At 36.7% G+C, this 20,019-nt stretch overlaps 1 protein-coding gene across 5 annotated transcripts in view; it reads right to left on the bottom strand.

The window, feature by feature from the left end:
- Nucleotides 1-7,547: 7,547 nt before the first annotated feature.
- Nucleotides 7,548-20,019, bottom strand: part of HELZ (helicase with zinc finger) — a 162,611-nt gene continuing 150,139 nt past the window's right edge. For all 5 annotated transcript variants that reach the window (XM_072781087.1, XM_072781083.1, XM_072781084.1 and 2 more), the window contains 2 exons: nucleotides 14,585-14,837; nucleotides 7,548-8,965 (listed from right to left, as the gene is read on the bottom strand). In XM_072781087.1, the coding sequence (XP_072637188.1) occupies nucleotides 8,631-8,965; nucleotides 14,585-14,837 (588 nt within the window). In that variant the 3' untranslated portion in view covers nucleotides 7,548-8,630. The remainder of the gene's footprint in view (nucleotides 8,966-14,584; nucleotides 14,838-20,019) is intronic.

Raw genomic sequence — 20,019 nt, forward strand, 5'->3', positions numbered from 1 at the left:
TAGGGATTAACACTGGAGACTCTTATTTGCATTTTCCCACTGAAAGGGGCCAGGCTTACTTCTCAGGGAGTCCTCCAAATCCATCTGATTTATATGTAAAGAAGTGTTTCTCTCTCCGAAATCCAGAGATGATTTATGTCGTATCCCATCAATTCAACTCAAAGAAAGCAAGACACCTAGCTTAAAAACTGATTTGCGGCTATGAGTAAGGATTCTAAATTGTCCTTAGGAAAGGCTGAGGGTCCTATCATCCACTTACATTTACAAACTTCAAGCAAGGTATATTCAAGTTAGTTATGGTGCCACATTAATAGGGTGTTAAAAATAAAATTGCCAGGGCACACAAAGCATTCTGTGACCTGTGAATGCTTCTCAAAATCGCATCATGGCAGATGCGAAGAATTATTTCCCCAACAAAAAGAAGACCCTGACTCAGGGTGATTTTTTTGCACAGCCAGCATTCCGGGGGTGGGAGTGGGGGATAGTTGAATTAACGCTCGTCACGCCACTGTGTAGTGTCTTATTATTATCCCCATAGAGTATACTGACATAAACTAGGTTTGTGAGTTCTGAAATAAATTCTGGGCTACACAAACCCAGCTCTAACAAGGGACCTTGGTGATTTTTCTCAATTCCTCAGATCTGTATTGAACGGCGTCTTCCCTGAGAAGGGTACATTTTCTCGCTGACCACTTCCAGGTCACACCTTGAGCCCTCATAAAGGCCGTTGCTTCCCCTGAGTTTCAGAAATTTAAGTCAAGTCACAAATCTCCAGAAACTAGTTAGAATTTTACAAACGAACACTGAGTTGTTACTTTGGCTAGCTTTACGGATTAGTATCATGAATCAAATCAAGGCGCTGAGCCTCACTTCTAACAGACCTTTGATCACAAAAGTAAAAGGAAGCAGAGAATTGTGGGTCACAAGTAATAAACAAATCTCCAAGTTATTAAAAAGGCATTTTATTATAAATACATTTTAGTTGTAGCAGTAAAATACATTTTGTGTTACCATGAATCTTTTAAGACAAAAGAACTTCACTGAGACAATGATCACAATGTAAGAACTGTAGACCCCACACCCTCCCCTCCCCAAATGGAAAAGTTGTCCTAAGGAACCAAAGCGGCTAAAGTAATTCCAAAACCTGGTTAGAAAAGAAAATGACCAAAAGAAAAAAGGAAAGAGAATAAAGACTCTGGAGGGTGGCTTTGGGGTTATTTTATGGTACAAAGTCATTTTTACTTTTAAGAAGAAACTCTTTAGGTATTAGAACCTCTCAGAGGAGGTATTGTTAACTGCACAGAAAAAAAATAATTGTTATAATTTTGCCAGAAATTAATATTATCAGATGGCTGCACAACTGGTTCCTAAAGAGGAGGAAACAGGCCATCTCAGTTTTATAAAGCCTCCCTTTGGAAGACTTGCCAAAATAAGACCCCGTATGAATTTGCTAAGTAATTGATTGTATGAAATTAGCTGAACAAGTTTAGATAAGAACTGTCAATCTGAAGCTTAAAAAAAAAACCACACACACACACACACACACGCGCGCGCGCACACACACACACACACAAACCTGTCACTAATAACAGGACCCATTTCAAAATGCAAAACCCATTACCTTTATAATTTAGAGGAGAGGTATTTTAATCACCATATTGACCTAGGATACAAACTACTACATGTAACCAGTACCTTCATGGGTTCTAAAGAGTCAGGTCAGATGACTGGCACAGAAAGCGGATACAGTACAATGTCATATACATGGATTGACAGGAAGCAGGCATGGTCTGGATATGTGCACATCCAAGACCCTTCCTCTGTACGAGGGCGGGGGACTGAGAAACATTCTCAGGTGGAACCCACACGTTGGGAATTCAACCTGGACAAAAAAAGCCCTCTGACCTACGGAAAGACAGAGAGAGGTGTCTGTATACAAGGCATCGTGCAAAGCAAAATGTGACTAAACCGAAGCTCCCTGTGAGTTGGAAATGGACAAAGGAACCTGTGCTGAATGCAGAAACAATCCCCACTGAAGGTGACCAAGCCTTTCAGGGAGGAAGTACTGTGTGTGAAGAATTCTAAAGCTGTGCATTCTAGGATGCTTATCATGTGTTCTTCTACATCTAAGTCATTCTATAACCTATTACCTTAAAAATATTTTTTTCTCTTTCTAGTATCTCCGTAAATTCAAAGCCAAACTAAAAACCAGAGGCAGAGACCAATACCCTCTAAGCTGCAGCCCGGGGGGTGGGGGAGGGGGACAGGGAGACATTAACAACAACAGTAATACAGAAATTGTAAAATATCCAAAGACTTGTCAGATTTATTATATTATAGGCAGTTTCTTTCTCAAAAATAACTTGCTTATACATGTGCACCTATAGTTTATGAATAACTCATGCTGGGTAGGTGGTAGATTCCCCTAGACTGTTTTTGCAAACATATGTAGATTTTTAAGTAGCAAAGTAATCAGAGACAATTATCAATTTTCTGCCATATTGAACACTTCAGGCTCCCCTAACAATTGCTGGCATGGCAGAGAATCCAACATAACTTTGTTAACCTGAGAAACACATAATTCAAAAAGCAAATCCTTTGCCTTCATCCCCCACTACCCCCCCCCCAAAAAAAGCCATAAAAACTAGGAATACATTATTTGGGAATTATCTGTTGTTTTCGATGCTCCATGTCACTGCCATCTTAGGACAGGGCATCCTGTACTTAGTGCCACGATAAGTGCAAAGTGCATTCTCGTGACATTCTGATGGCTCCCTTCCACAATTCTCATCTCCACGTATATATGGTCAAGACCACCTCTAAGAACATCACACAAACGCAGTTTCCCGAACAAAGCCCAGGCTGCACGGTTCACAAAACCAATCTTGCCCTAGAAATGAATGAGCTCCCTCACCCTAATGTGAAAGAGTAGCACAGACCTTAATGAGGGTGGGCAGTGGCGGAGATGTGGGGGGTGAGGGTGGGGGTAGGGTGGCAGTCAATCCAAATGCTCTTGTCACTCCATAGAGATCTTTCTCCATGAAATGTTCCACTCGTGGCATCGTAACTATTAAAATTTCTCACGTGTAAGTTGTTTACACTGAGTAAAGAAATGCATGGTTGGAAAGACCTTTGGACTTTCCCTAGACCAGCAGCTCTCAAAGTATGGTTCCTGGACCACCAGCAGCAGCATCACGGGAGAACTTGTTGGAAATGCAAATGATCAAGCTTCAGCCTGGGATCAGAAACTCTGGGGCGGGGTCCCAGCGATCTGTATTTCAACAAGACCACCAGGTAATTCTGATGCTGGCTGAAGTTTGAGAACCACTGCTCTACCTACCCTGTTCAAACTTCTAAAATCTTAAAATAGGACAGATTTTTAAACAGATGCTACTAGATGACTTCTCTGTTGAAGCTAGGTAATTTGCTACCCCCCTTTACTTCTCAAACACCAAAAAAAAGTACTAATGAAAAAATATATTTGAAAAAAACAAATATATTTTTTAAAGTAATATTGATTTCCCCTCCTAGACATAGTTCTAAGGCAGGCAGTCACATGCTAGTATGCAAAATAAAACACAGAAGAGGCCTCCTATATGAGGTGTAGAAATAGCTAAAAAGACACCCCAAGAACATAATGAAAGTTCCATAATATTGTTTAATGAACAATTATATAAAACTTACTATGCTTTATGCTTAATATTTGTATCAAAATAAAATCTCTCTGTTGAACAAATTGTAAATAAAGGCTGGTCTAATACTGATTACTGAAACTATTAGTTTATGAATGTCTCTGGGTTTCCTTCACGCTCCAGTTTTAGAAGCTTTAAACAACTGTATAACTGGGTTTAGGATTTAACCACAGCTCACATTACTAAGTCTAGATTTTTCTATTAGGTACCTCCCTTCAAAAAAATTTAGAAACTCCTGTGACTGTTTCCTTAAAGTTTATTCCAAAGTAGATATTTTCCATCATTTCAAAAATTTCAAATGTTACATTAAAAATGTCTTATTTTTAATGTTTGATATTCTAGTTTAAATAACAATACATTTTCTGATTGTGTCTTGTAAGAATATTAAACGTTAGTCAGATTCACTCCTTTTAACAATGGTCTTGCAATTGCTAATTAAACAGATGTATGAAAGTAGTAAGTGTGAATTTAGCAGCTTTACAGTAAAATCTCAGCAATAAATATCCAACTTCAAAGAAGAAGGGAAATGCGAGACGCCTAATATAATGAGAACTTTGAAGACTAGCATGCCACTTACTCTTTCATGACCGTATCTTTATAATATGACGGACATCACTATGTGATATTTGAACAAGAAATCATAGAACATTATCCATTATTTCTACTTTCTGGGTAGTTTGTGGATCAGATAGCAAAGAGGGGGAAGCAAAATCCGATTAACACATTTACTTTCAAGATTTAGGAAGACACATAGGGTGGTGATAGAAATTAAGGGTTTTTAAACGTTAGGGGGGATGGCTTGAAAGAAATAATGTCTGGTAAATCATAAAGGACAAATCACTACCTTTGTGGAGCTAGAAGAAAAAAAAATGGATGGTAACCTAAAGAACATTTTAAGGCAGCAATCTGTATCTTTCAATATATTTAAAGTTTTAATCTTGCATTTTTATACTTTTTCTGGGATCACCATTTTAGAGATAACTCCGACACGAAACAATGCTAACAGGTGTCTCTTTTTTATTTTTAAATGACTATTTCAGTAAATCTAATTTTCTTAATAACAAGAGCTGAAATCTAAAATTCAACGTGAAAAAAAATAAAATAAAATTTAACGTGAAATTGTCTTTTCACACCCCTGGCTTTTAAGTAAGGGTGGCTCTCTCTAGCCAAGGTAGCTAAAGGTACATTCTTATATGTTTATAGTTTTGCTCTTGAGATGTATATACATGAAAATATTAAACATGTCAGGTAACTACACTGGAGCAAGATAATACTATATATTAATTATCTCAAAGTGAGGAAATTCAGTTAGCTTTCTCAGCAATTTCAATGCCTCCATAAACAAGGAAACTTATTTTCGCAAATAGTCTTGGAGATTGCTATGTTTAATTAGGTAATGCTTATTCAGTGGGAATTCTGCTTATTTTACTTATTCTGCAATTCTTCAAACTGAAAAGACCAACTCATGTTTACACGAAACCTGAACTCTAGAGGTTTTGTGTAAAAAAACCTAGAATCTCTCGTGAAAAAAAACACACAAAGCAGTTTATTTCATATATACAAAATGACCTGGATAGAAAGCATATCTGTCTGAGGAAAGGAAAATTAAGGTCATGTTAGTTTAAGTGGTCAATAATTAACTACTGATTAATCAAAAACAAAGCTCTGTTATAACCATTTGGCAAAGCATGTGCCAAAATGGCAACCAAAACACCCCTTTCAAAAATATACCAGAAAATACCCATGTTATATTGAAGGTTATTCACATCTTAACAAAAATTCATTTTTAGATCAGGAAAAAAACTTTTAGCATAGATATTCCCAAATTCTATCACCCAAAAGAATTTCTTTAAGGTAAAAAAAAAAAAAGAAAAAGAAAAAGAAAAAAGAAAGAAACTCTTTCAAGTAGCACTGAAATTAAAAAGTGAGATGAATTAAAAAAAAAAAAGTTCTGGCAAGAAAAAGGAAAAACCTCAGAGTGATACGAAGAACAAAGAAGTAGAATGACATCGTGTGAACAATTAACTTCACTTAAAAGAAATCTGTTCTGCAAGAAAAGGAAGCTGGTATTACTTGGTATCATCCAAGAGCTAACATCAAGGCTTAAGAAAAAAAGTTCCGTCTGAACTCTAAGGTTGAATGAAACCCAGTATGTAAGTTGTTTTCCAAATCTGTTTTGTGGGTACTTGCTAATACTACCCAAGAAACACCCAGACAGCATCAACAGTCCTCATTTCAAGAGAAACTTAAAATGATTCCCACAGTAAGACTTGCTCAGAACCATTACACGGTATTAGGAGTAAGTAATAGGTTCAAAGCATGGTTGGAAAGGTGGCACTAAGTATTGCTGAGGAAGAGTAAGTGTGTTAGAATTCTGTTGGAAGCTGTTGGAAAGATGGTTTGGAAAGATGGCTCTAAGTAATGCTGAGGAAGAGTAAGTGTGTTAGAACACACATTTGAAGCAGAAGCTAAAAGGGTAGTAGATGAAAATATCTGAATCCTTGACCGGCTGCAGAAACAGTAAGGGAATGAGGGACCCTCGGACACAGCAGAGCAGGGGACTGAGAAGTAGCTATTATTTTTAGTTTTTTGGAAATAACTGCTTAGAAAAGGGCTGTCATAACGACTTAGCAGCTGCTTTATCCAAAGCTTCCAACTTCAATATATTTATATAAAGTGGTGGGGTGTGCACTTGACCTCTTTAAATATAAATACAAATAACTTCAAACTGATATTTTTTAAAGTTTCAAGTATGGAAAACAGAAAATTAGGCCATCACTCCATAACAGGGGATTAATCGAAAGCCCTGACTAGGCCAGTTCTGTCTTCATATTGTCAAATGCTCTTGAACATCTGTGTTGTGGGGCAGGAGAATCATCACTGGTAAAGGAATTATTTTTCACAGACATCCTCACATCAGGGAGATCTAACTTTCATTTGGGTTAGGTCTTGAGTTTCGTCATAGAGTCAGAAATACAGAATTACGTGGCAAACATTTTTCTTCTTTTCTTGTGACTAAAGTTAGGTTGAGCAAAATCTGACATAGTTCCATGTGGCGGTCTGACATCACACAGAGAAAACGTGTGCTGTACCTTGCTGGCACTGCGTTCCAACTGTGATTCACACTAACCATGAACTCATCCACAGTCCACAGGCCTCCACCTGCTGCCTCACATGGAGACTTGCAGCACGTCACTGAAAGCCACAGGCAAATGAAGCGCACCCATTCTGAGCAGAAAGAAGGAAGAAAAGTGGTGCTCTTTCTTTGTCCTGCAGGCTTGCTACCCTCAAACTAAAAAGGCATTCTCCTCTCCTAAACTGTCTGGGGATTACAGGGGGTTGTAGCTGGCCAACAGCAACTAAACGCCAGTCACAAAAGAGATGAAAGGAGTTTTCTTTACTTCTGCAGCTTTCCAACCCCATTTTAAAAATGTACTGTGAATACAGGATGGCCTGTTCAAAAGTAGCCCTCCAAAAAACTATTTTTGAATGGATCATCAGGACCCATTGTTTCATCAATGTTTTCCAACCTTATCTCATTAAAAAAAAAAAAAAAAAAAGGTTATACTGTAGTTTCAAGGTATCTCTGAAGTATAAAAGTAGTACTACCAAATCAGGAAAATAAGGACATGCATTGTTCAAATGTGTTACAAGACCACAAATTTTAAGAGGGTAAATGTTTTCCTTTGGATTTTACCAAAGTTCATTCAAAACAATTTTTAGGCTGTAGAATATTTAAGATAGCTATTTAAATTTTATGTTTTTATACAAGTTCAGTGGGGTTATAAGAATCAAAAGACCATGAAAAACAAGGGTAGTTTTTTTGCCCTAGATTTTGATGAATTTTGATACATCTTGGACAAACATTATATTTCTTTTTAATGATGTTCCTCAAATAAAACAGTTAGCAAAATATTTGAATTGCCATATATAATGTCACATTTTAATGTAAACATCAAATAAGGTACCAAAATTTTTACTGAAGGGGGGGAAAAAAACCAAACCTTAAAGCGGCACAATTCTTTATACCACTGGAGAGGGGGGGAAAGCCAGATTACAAACATTTACACATGCATAGTGAGGAAAAAAAGGATTTTACTAAATTCACGCATTTTTAAAATAGTTATCAAGTCTACTAAGCACCAACAATCCTAAAAATTTTTCAGCTTCATGATTTGTTTAAAAAAAAACACACACACACTATCAAATTAACGTTAAAAACAAGCTTGAAGTATAGCTTGTCCAAAAAATAACTAAATATGCCACTGTTTTTTCATGTTACAAAAAACAGTGGCATATAAAATACACCTGCAAAGAATGCCTTTAACTCTATCCTACAGTGGATGGAGATTACAACAGCACATCATACATAGTCTAAAACTATAAAAGTTTTAGAATGCAGCATCTTGTCACAAAAAAAAAAAAAAGCTGATAAAACTTAAAGTATTTAGAAGATGCTGCCCCTTTATTTTAAAAAATTTTAAATGAATTTAAGCAAAAATAACATACATTTGTACATCAACTGGCCATTTCTGGTACAGAAACCCAGCATATGGTAATATTATTGAATAAATGTAAATGCTACTTACAATTTTTTTTCTTTTTAAATACATTTTAGACAAAGTTTTTTTCTCTTTTTTTATAGTTGCACAATTAACCTCTTAGCTGCTAGCTTGATGCAAACATATGTAACAATACACAAATTTAAAAATATTTTTTATTCTACATAAAAGCTGTCAAAAGACACGTCAAAAATGCAAAATAATGGAATATACTTTTAAAAAATTAGTTGCAAGTCTAGCAGCAAAGCAATTAAGTGAGAACATATTTAATATTAAAACAAAGGGAACTGTGCATCTATAGATGGAGTCCAACTATCTTAATTCTACTGATACAAACAGAAATTAAAACATTTTCCCTCGAAGGAAAAAAAAGTGATTATTTAAAATATGAGTAAAAGCCATTGCTGCCTGATGAGCTCCCCAGGCTAAGTTCCTGGAACAGAGACAGAGGGTCGCTACTCTTCTTGGCCTGCTCAGGCTGGGGCCTGGGCTTGGGAGGGGCCCGCAAAGCGCTGGCATAGGACATGGCGGGCTTGCTGCCCCCAGAGCTCTGCTGGCTACTGCTGTTGGCCGACTCCACGATCTGCTTGTTGGGCATGAGAGGGGGGAACTGGCCGAGATGCTGCAGCACATTATAGTTGAAGGAACTGGACACCTCGAGGTTCTCAGACTTCAGCTGATCCTCAGGGGGTTTGACGGTCTTAGATGGAACTAAAAGCAGAGAACAGTAAGACATTTAAGGGCACACCCAGCAATATTCATGCAATCCGTTAGCTCAGGTGTTACAAGTAAGTGGTTCTCATCTCCAGGAACTCAGTGACAGTGTAGCCACAGGACAGATAATTTCTGCTACAGAATGCTGAAGTCACAACACATCCAATCAAACTTCCAATCTCATTAATATTTGCAGCAAAATGATTAACTATGAGAACTGGAATAGCTAACATATAAAAACTAAAGGTCAAAGCCAAAGGTCTGCTTCAAAAAAACTTACTTTACACTTATTGTACACTTTGATATGTATTGTATTAACTACTCTACTCAGCTTTGAAAATGGGAATATATATGTTCTTTCTGAAATAAAAAGGAGCTATATATGTGGACTTCTGGTCAAACAGCTCTTATTAACCTAAATAATAGTAAGATTAAATTCCATTTCTTAAAAATGCTCCCTTTTTTTGTAATATGAAAGTAAATACAGAATATGGTGGAGGAAAAACAGCTATAAATTTTTCTTCACCTTTCCTGCATGTAAGCCTGATTCTTAACAATCCTTTAAGATTTGACTCCATTCTTCCTATTTTTATTGTCCACCAAACTGTGACTTGTTTTCAAACACTGCTCTTTTTCAATCTCTTAAATGTTTAACTGAAGGGTGGGGAGGAAAAATAATTTTCCCTCTACTCTTGTACGTTGTTGGCTGAGACCTCCCCTACAGTAAGACAGATTAACAGGAGAAAAACAAATGAAAGTTTAATAAATATGTACACCCTCTGTGTACATGAGGGAGATCCAAGGAAACTGAATAAGTCCCTGAAATGGCCCAGCCAGCAAACAAAATATCATCTCCAGCTAAAGGCAAAAGAAGATGTTGGGGGCAGAGGGCAGTTATGCAAGGTTACTAGGAAAAGCACAGTGAAATAGGGCAAGGTTGTTACACAGGGTAAGTTAACTTAAAGATAAACTGTTGTCTTCTCCGTGGGTAGTTTCCAGAAATTTAGAGTCATCCTTCTTTTCCTGGTACAGTGAGGAAGATTCTCTTACAGAGATTTCCCTTGTAAATGTAAATCTTTCTTACCAAAGGGTAACTTTAACTCCGTTTTCAGAGGTTCTATAGTTTCTTCAAAATAATCAGCCTAAAATAATCTTTTTTTTTTTAGCCTAAAATAATCTTAAAGCCTATCTGAGGGTGGTAAATTCTGCTCCCCTTCAGTGATGCTGTATTCGATTATAATCATAATATTCATCGAGGATAATTTGGAAATTGCTGAGAAGGCCAAAGAAGAAAATCATTCATTCACATTCCCATACACCAGAGAGAAGCCTTGTTGGTGTGCTTTTTCCTAAAGACATTATATAACACAGATACTTCATAAGTTATTTAAGTTACCTCTCATTTTCAGAAATCTGGATTATAGGGGCACCTGAGTGGCTCTGTAGGTTAAGCATCTTTCTTCAGCTCAGGTCATGATCCCATGGTCCTGGAATCAAGTCCCACATTGGGCACCCTGCTTGGGCAAGGATGTCTGCTTTTCCCACTCTGCCCCTCCCCCCAACTCATGCTGTCTCTTTCTCCCTCTCAAATAAATAAAATCTTTTAAAAACACAGAAATTTGGATTTATAGTCAATTTTTCACCTTTAAATACTATGATAAATGTTGTTATAGGATAGGTAAATATTTCTAAATCTTCATGACTAATCCCTTGGGATAAACCCCTAGAAGTATAATGCTTGAATTATAAGGTATATACACAATTAAAGCTTTTGATAACTACAAATTTCCCTGCAGATAGATACTGCCTACATACACTCCGCCAACAATGCTTGCCCATTCAATCACAACACTGGTGTTAATTTTTTTTAGCTTTAGCCTATTTTATAAATAAATGTCTTGTTGTAGCTCTAATTTGCCTGTCTTTGATTACTAGTATTTATAGATTTTTTTTCCTATGTTTATTATCTATTTGTAGATTGGGATATTAAAGTGAAAATATTTCATTTTTTAGTCTTAGCATTTCATTAATTGAACATGCTAATTTCTTAGTACTATTTTAAAACTTTAAAAATTCATAAAATTGTTCAGGGGTGCCTAGGCAGCTCCGCTGGTTTGATACCTGACTCCTTATTTTGGCTCAGGCCATGATCTCAGAGTTGTGGGATCAAGCCCTACATTAGGCTCTGTGCTCAGCAGGAGTCTGCTTGAGAATCTCTAGCTTCCTCTCTCTACCCCTCCCCCACTCATGAGTGCCCATGCTCTCTCTTTAAAAATAAATAAAATCTTTTAAAAAACATTCATAAAATTGTTCAAAATTAGTTTAAACCACCTAAATGTCTTTCTAGAACATTTCTCACTTGTCCATCTAAGTGTCACTGATTTTGTGAAACAATTACTTTTTTCTTTTCTTTTCTTTTCTTTTCTTTTTTAACAGATTTTATTTATTCATTTGACAGAGAGAGAGAGAGAGAGTACAAGCAAGGAGAACAGCAGGTAGAGGGAGAGGGAGAGGAAGAAATAGACTCCTCATTGAGCAGGGAGCCCGATGTACTCCATCTCAGGACTCTGGATCATCACCTGAGCCAAAGGCAGACACTTAACCAACTGAGCCACCCAGGTGCCATGCAAAACAATTACTTTTAAGAGCATTAAGTTTAACAAACATTTCATGATTAATCACTAATTCTACTCCTGAAATGAATATTATACTATATGTTAACTAGAACTTATATTGAAACAAAAAAAAATATTTCAACATATAATAGTAACCTGTACTGCCCAATATAACACATAAACATTTTATTGATTGTTCAAGAATTACTATTTTGGGGGCAGCCCAGGTGGCTCAGCAGTTTAGTGCCACCTTCGGTCCAGGGCCTGATCCTGGAGACCCAGGATCGAGTCCCACGTCAGGCTTCCTGCGAGGAACCTGCTTCTCCCTCTGCCTGTGTCTCTGCCTCCTTGTCTCACTCTCTGTGTCTCTCATGAATGAATAGATTTAAAAAAAAAAAAATCACTGTTTTTATTTACTTTACTAAGATTTACTATTTAACTATGCTCTCATTTTCATGACAATATAATGAGAGCTTAAAGTATTTTTAACTAAATGATCAATACTTCCAAAATAACTCCAGAGGCAGTTTAGCCTAATGCCTAATTGGATATCTCTTGCAATATGACTTATCACATATTCTCCAGATAAGAGAAATTATCCTTTAAAACTGACACCCAATGATATTTTTCAAAGTATGTATCTCTATCCAATCTTAAATTTTCATCCGTACATTAGAGAACGTCTGATAAAGTATGCATTGTCCCCTGGTGGGCATCACCAGGTGTGAAGGCTGAGCAGTGCAACCAGACTGCCTATCCCCTCACTTAGCAGACATTCACCGAGAGGTTGAAGTGTGATCAGTGACAAAACAGGAAACATAGTTCAAAAAGGTCAAAGACACAGTTCTCTGCTCCCAGGCTTTCAATTGCGGAGAAAATATGGCCACATCAGACACAAGGACCACTTTTAAATTCCAAATCAATATGATATAAACGGTTTTTTTCAACTCAAGAAGTCCCAAACTCCAGAAAGAAGTTTCCCGTGTGGTGATTATTTTCCCTCTGATTCACCTCACTGGCAATGGCTGCACTCCTCTAAAAATGAGTAAATAAATAAATACTGATAGACAGGAAGTTGTGCTTCAGGATACTCATCTTGAGTTAAATTTTTTTAACACTTTTAACTGTTACTTTCAAACTAAAGAATACTACAGTTTGTCTGCTAGTAATGACAAAATAATAACTGGATATTTGTGGATAAGATAATTTAACATGTGCTTTGGGCAGTTATTTAGAAACTTTCTATCTTTTCAGTTCAAATCAGGTTTTTACTGATTTATCAAGGACAAAAGTTATCCTAAAATTTAAGATGGAAAAAATACAAGAAGGGATATTGTCTTTAAAATAAATTATAATAATTACTCAGCCATCAAAAAAAAATCTTGCCATTTGCAACAACATGGATAGAACTAGAGGGTATTATACTAAGCGAAATAAGGCAGAGAAAGACAAATACTATATGATTTCACTCATACGTTGATTTAAGAAACAAAGCAGATGAACATGAGGGAAGGAAAAAAAAATAAAATAAGATAAAAACAGAGAGGGAGGCAAACCATGAGACTTTTAACTATAGGAAATAAACCAAGGGTTGCTAGAGGGGAGATGGGTAGAGGAATGGGCTAAATGGGTAATGGGCATTAAGGAGGGCACTTGATGTACTGAGCACTGGGTGTTGTATCCAAGTGATGAATCACTGAATTCTACCCCTGAAACTAGTAATACAATATATGTTAACTGCATTGGGTTTAAATCTTTAAAAATTTCTAAATAAAAATAAATCGATTATAATAAAAATAAATTATAATAAAACAACTAAAAATTAACAAATTCTTATCACTGATTTGCAACTGAGATGTTTCTCAAGAAATTCAGGTATGATAATATGAGTCTATGTATGTCAGACCTTTAAAATGACATAGCAATCCCAGGAAAAATTCAGCAGCTATTAATGAATGTTTAAAAATTAAAATGACAATGTCTTTGCCAGGAAACAAAACCAAAATCTTTTTAAGGCTTTTGTCCTACTATGTCTATTGTTCTAAAAATATGCTTATATGGCACATACTCAAAAATGGGCCAGTTACAGAAACAATAGATTCACATTCTAAAGATGAACAAAATTAAATTCAAATACAATGGTTGATGCCACCAGGGCAGAAATTCATCCAACAAAGATCACAGGCCTGTTCACACAGATCAATGTCTACAGCCTACAAAGAGAAGGCTATAGGTTGGAGAACTCAAATAGTATCATTTGTTTCCTTACATTTAATATAAAAAAAGAGGGAAAAAAAAAAAAAAAAAAAAAAAAAAGAGGGAACAGAGAAAAGATAAAAGTGCATTTATTTGTGTTCAAGGCTATAGACTTTAGACTTCCCACTGAACAATACACTATAGGGTCCTGTCCATTCCAATGCTTTTCTATGCCTTTTTTTTCCCTCTTTAGACTTGGATTTCACAGTTCATTAGAAAATAAGGAATAAATGCAAGATTTCTAAATCTCAAAATGTTGGACTTTATTGGTTTCTCTCCTGGCCAAACCCTGTTGTGTAGCAAACTGTCAATGGCTTTATTGCCAATAAATTCTTGAAAACTAATGTTGACCCAACCAATTCCTCCCACCCCTAATCCTGGGGCCGGGGGTAGGGAGCGAGGGGGAATCAAGAGCCAGAAAACAAGTATTTCCCAAGGAAAGGTGATTCTATTTAGAAATACACTTTAAATTCCATTACTTCTTTCATTCATTCACAGGTCAAAATGATCAAATTGATGAGCACCCAGAGAAAGATCTGCTTCTCTTCCAGACCATAATTATGGACTCAATATAGTCCTAAATTCACACTGTATACCTGACACACCTATGAGCTATGAACATTAAATATTATTCAAAGATGATAATGTAAATGAGGGTGGAAAAAGCAGAAGAAAAACTTCCATAAATACCTAGGAGTTGAGTAGTTAAAACTGCAGTTTTAATAACCCACGAACTCAGTCTTACCTATCAACTCTCTGGGCTGAGCTGTCCTGCTGGATCCATTACACGGAATGTTCTGATAGGGGGTAGATGAGGTGGTGTTTACCCAGGACTCCGGGGATGAAAAGTTGAAAGAAGACGGGTTATTATGGTCCTGAAGTTCTTTACACTGAGCAAGACTGTCTTGAGGAGTGCTTACTTCTTCAGAACAAGGCTGGACTGAGCTAGATGAGATTCTTCTTTGGTACAAGGGCCGACCAGGTCCTCTGGGTTCATACTACACAGAGAAAAATGACATTTCATAAATCAGTGAAACTTACACCCCCTCCCCCTCTGGTACACAGTAATCTCACTGTATTAAACGGCAATTCTCAAAATACTCTTTGCTGTGACTATGACCCCTTCCCACCACCTGGCCCCAAAAAGCAGCCTGAGCTCTGGACACAGTGTTCAGGAGAACTGAACACTGGGTTCAAAACTCAGTTCTGGCCCTTAGCTGGCAGTCCTATGACAACACATGTCTAATTTCAGATTCTGAAAAAATAAAATAATAATTTCTAATTCTGTTTTCTTGTCTGTAAGGTACGGAGCTGAACTACTTTTCTTCAGTTCTAAAACTCTATTGCCATCTTAGGTAACATCAGATTAAGAATGAAGAAACATAACTGCTCAAAATTAAATGGGGGAAATTACAGTCACAGTCAATTGAACTACTGCCACCATGAACAATAACCCATTCCTGACTTCTCTCTTGTGCCAAATCTTCAGTCTCCCTATTTATTATTCCTTAGACTTGATGGCAAGACATGACACTCCTTCAGCCCAACATGAAGTGCTCTTAATTGGGCTCCACTGTGAGTGCATCCTTTCACACAATTTTCAACTGACACAGAACATTATTTTCAAATAAATAAATAAATAAATAAATAAATAAATAAATAAATAAATAAATAACTAGCTAGCTAAATAAAAACTCTTAGGGGCACCTGGATGATTCATCAGTTAAGCATCTACATTCGGCTCAGACCATGATCTCCGATTCCTGGGATCAAGTGCCCCATCAGACTCCCTGCTCAATGAGAAGCCTGCTTATTCCTCTCCCTCTGTCCCTCCCCCATGCTCATATATGTGCGTTCTCTCGTTCTCTCTCTCAAGTAAATAAAATCTTTATTTAAAAAATCCTTTACAGCACCGGGGTAGCTCAGTTGGTTCAGCATCCAACTCTTGGTTTCGGCTCAGGTCATGATCTTAGGATCATGAGATTGAGCCCCATGAGAGGAGATTCTCTCTCTCTCCTTTCCTCCTGTTGCGCTCTTGCTCTCTCTTTAAAAAAAAAAAAATCCTTTATACATTTGAAACCCAATTAACTTACTTCTTGTATTTTCTCCTCCTTAAACTGTACACCCCAGCTACCTTTAATCCTTTCAACAAGAGCCATCAGTCAACCACTTCAAGATTTTTTGCTGTTCCCTACATACTCTCCAATTTCTTCCTGCCTGATTGCTGTAACTGATATTTGGCCTCCGTTCTAGTAACAAGGCAGTACAAGGAGCAGTTAGGTATGCAGCCTCAGTCTAGAGCCAGACTATCCAGGTTCGACTTCAGGCTGCCTTTTACCAATCTGCAATGTCACCTGGGCAACTGACCTAACCTCTTGGGAGCTTTGTAAAGCGTAGCTTCACTATCCACAGGACCTACCTCTTAGGATTGTGGTAAGAATTAAATGAGTTCAGCATGTATAGCATTGAGAACTGTTCCTGACACACAGAAAGGGTTTGTTTGTCATACAAGTATTATAATACAACATATAAAGATAAGATTCCACATAGATCTTAAATGATGGAATGAAATAGACCTTTTTTTGCACCCCTTTCCCTCCTCCCCAATAATAACAGATATACTATTCGGTTTGTGATCATTTTGATTCTGAGGAATCTTTCTTTTACCATTGCTGTTAGCAATAATTGGAAATCAGGAACTGGAGATTAGATTACAAAGGAAAGAGAGAGAGGAATTAGCACACTAATAGCAAGATGTCTGCTGGGAATATAAAACAGCACAAACTGGGATCCCTGGGTGGCGCAGCGGTTTGGCGCCTCCCTTTGGCCTAGGGCGCGATCCTGGAGACCTGGGATCGAATCCCACATCAGGCTCCCGGTGCATGGAGCCTGCTTCTCCCTCTGCCTGTGTCTCTGCCTCTCTCTCTCTCTCTGTGACTATCATAAATAAATTTAAAAAAAAATTAAAAAAAATTTTAAAAAACATTTAAAAAAAACCCAGCACAAACTGAAAATGTCAGGCCAACTGAACAGAGGAAATTGTGGGTATAAGCACTGTGAAGGTAAAGTCATCCCAGATGAACCACTAGTAATATAAAGCAGGGGAGGGAATGGGTCTGGACTGCCTGCCCCTGTTCAGAAAGGCAGGAAAGGATGGGAAAAGAGCAATTTTTTCCGTATTAAACAATGAGTGTTCAGGTTGTTTCTTCATTTCCAAACTTTTAGTTACTGGTTGAGGAGGGCAAGAGATAATACTTCCATCTACCTAGTTCTTTTTTTAATGCTCTTCTGTCTCTAAGTATAATATCAAAATTCACCTTTAATTTTCCTCTGCTTTAAAAAAATGTTTTCAATGATCAAGATCATTCTGAATTTGATTCTGCTTTTCTAGAATATTAGCCATCCTAACTGTCAACTGTGAATTTAATCAGCATATTTAAAATTTCTTTGTCTAGGACATTAAATTATGGTGTTGAGTAAAATAACCAACTTTTCTAAACTGCTTTATATTCTCTAGGGCTAGGCAATCCTTGAATGACTGATCACAAGAGCTTGTGTCGTGTGTCTTTTTTTATCAAGGTTTGTTATGAAGATCATCAGCTCCTAGAATCAAAATGAAGTGTTTCTTTTTATTACCATGCCCTGAGTGTTTAGTAATAAGCCCAGTCACAATCTGCGGGAAATCATATTCTAAAGTCTTTACGTGTGAATATGAAAGTACAAAACTAACATCTGTTAAGGCCTCAGAAAGAACAGGTTATGATAATCAAATCCCCTGGTGATACAGAACACTAAATATATTCATATAAATTTCAGGCATTAACTTTATAAACCTTTTCTCATTAAATACTAAGCATAGGAATGCTGGTAGTATAAACAAATACCTTTTTACAATGAATAGATATATAAACCATCAAGTTTAAATGAGGGAAACTAAAAACAAGAAGTGACAGAAAGCTGATATTCAATAGTCAATAAAGCTTTTTAGAAAATATCATTTGTATTGTTCAACTGAAATCCAAAAAAAAAAAAAAAAAAAAAATCACAGTTGACATGCATAGCAGGAACTGTGGAAGTGTTTTATAACATATTTATTATAATAGTTCCTAAGCAGCTTTAACAAAGATGAATGTGCAGATGAAATATGAAATTCAACTTCAAATCACATCATAAATATGACTGATCCTTTATGTCAGGAAGAGAATGAAAATTTGAAATTCTTTTTAAAGGTCTACAGGCTCATCTATTTCATACAACATAGATGAAGGTAATGCATGAAAACATGATTCGCTACCTTAGAATCAAAGGAATTTGACCAAAGGCAGAGAAATCTTGACAACTGGAAAAAAAAATGGTTCATATACTAAATAAACTACATTTTAGCAGTTCCGTAGTTTTCAGCATACAGATCTGTGCAGTTCTTGCTAGATTTATGCCTAAGTATCTCACTTGAACTACTGTAAATGGTATTGGCTTGTACACTTTGGTTTCTAATTATACAATGCTAGTATGTAAAAATGAAATTGATTTGTGTGTATTGTCTCTATATTCTAAAACTTTGCTATATTCATATTAGTCCTAGGATTTTTGTTGGTTTGTTTTCTGGATGGATTCCTTGGGCTTTCCTACATTGCTAATCATATCATCTTTGAATAGGGGGAGTTTTATGTCTTCCTTTGCAAACCCTATGCCTTTTATTCCTTTTTCTTGCCATACTGCTTTGGCTAAGATTTCCAGTATAATGTTGAATAGAAGTGTTGAAAGTGAACAATTTACCTTATTCCTAGTCTTACTGAGAAAGCATTCAGTCTCTGCCATTAAGTATGATGGCACTGGTGGGATTTTTATAGGTGCTCTTCAACAGGTTGAGGAATTTCCCTTCTATTTCTAGTTTTCTAAGAGCTCTTATGCATCATGGATATTCTATTGTATCAAATATATGTGGTTTTGTGCGGTTCTTTGGGAGGGGAGTGTATCTCTTGATAGATTGTTCTTTTTAGACAGTATGGTAGATTATACTGATTTATTTTCAAATACCGAACCAGTTTTGCATTCTGTGGCCCCCACACTCACTGGCTGGAGATTTAAGTAGGCATCATGTGCCGACTGGCCCAGAGCAGGAATAAGACCTGACATGATCATAGTGCATTAGTGCATTATATAATATATATATTGCTGAATTCAAGTTGCTAAAGTTTTGTTGAGGATATTTGTGTTGATGTTCACAAATATCGGTCTTTATACTATCTTTGTCTGGTTTTGGTATCAAATGTGTTCCTTCCTTTCTTTTCTATTCTTTTGGAAGAGATTGTGTAAATTGGTGGTATTTCTTTTTTTAATACGTTTGGGGGAATTCAACAGTGAGCTAGGCCTGAAGGTTTCTTCTTTGGAAGGTTTTTAAACTACAAATTCCATTTCTTTTTTTTTAATATATTAGGTTCTTTTTTTTGAAATTTATTTATTCATGAGAGACACACACACACACAGAGAGAGAGAGAGAGAGAGGGAGGGAGAGAGAGAGGCAGAGACACAGGCAGAGGGAGAAGCAGGCTCCATGCAGGGAGCCCGACATGGGACTCGATCCTGGGACTCCAGGAGCACGCCCTGGGCTGAAGGCAGTGCTAAACCGCTGAGCCACCGGGGCTGCCCGATTCCATTTCTTTGACAGCCAGTAAATATCTAACAAAGAATTAAAGTACTGAAAGTTGATACCATATTTTCTATTTAATTTTCTTAAGATTTGAAGAAATTTGTGACTGTAAAGCACTCTTGGGCTCTACTAACTTACTTCAATTTAGGTTATCATCTTATGTTTAAAGCAATGTTTCATAGAGAGTAGAGAGCTACCCAGAAAGAAAGAAACTAGAAAGGAGGGAAGAGAGGAGTATCCCTGTTAGATTAAAAACAATATTAGCAAACTAGGCAAAATGTGATGGATAAACTATAGCTAGCTTGCAACAATAATGTCTATGGGTTCATGTGATGTAATCTACTGAAAAGTACTTGACAAATGATAAAGCAGTATTTTTTGAAAGGCATGATTCCCAGTTACTAGTGGAGACTGGCCCAAGACTCCACTAAAATTATAATAAATGAATATAAAAGATCTACAACAATCAAGATCAATGACTAGCCATCAATAAGGGACATTATTTCTGGAAGACACAGAGACTCAGTGGA

The sequence above is a fragment of the Canis lupus genome, chromosome 16 (assembly GCF_048164855.1).
Source record: "Canis lupus baileyi chromosome 16, mCanLup2.hap1, whole genome shotgun sequence".
Taxonomy (NCBI): Eukaryota; Metazoa; Chordata; class Mammalia; order Carnivora; family Canidae; genus Canis; species Canis lupus.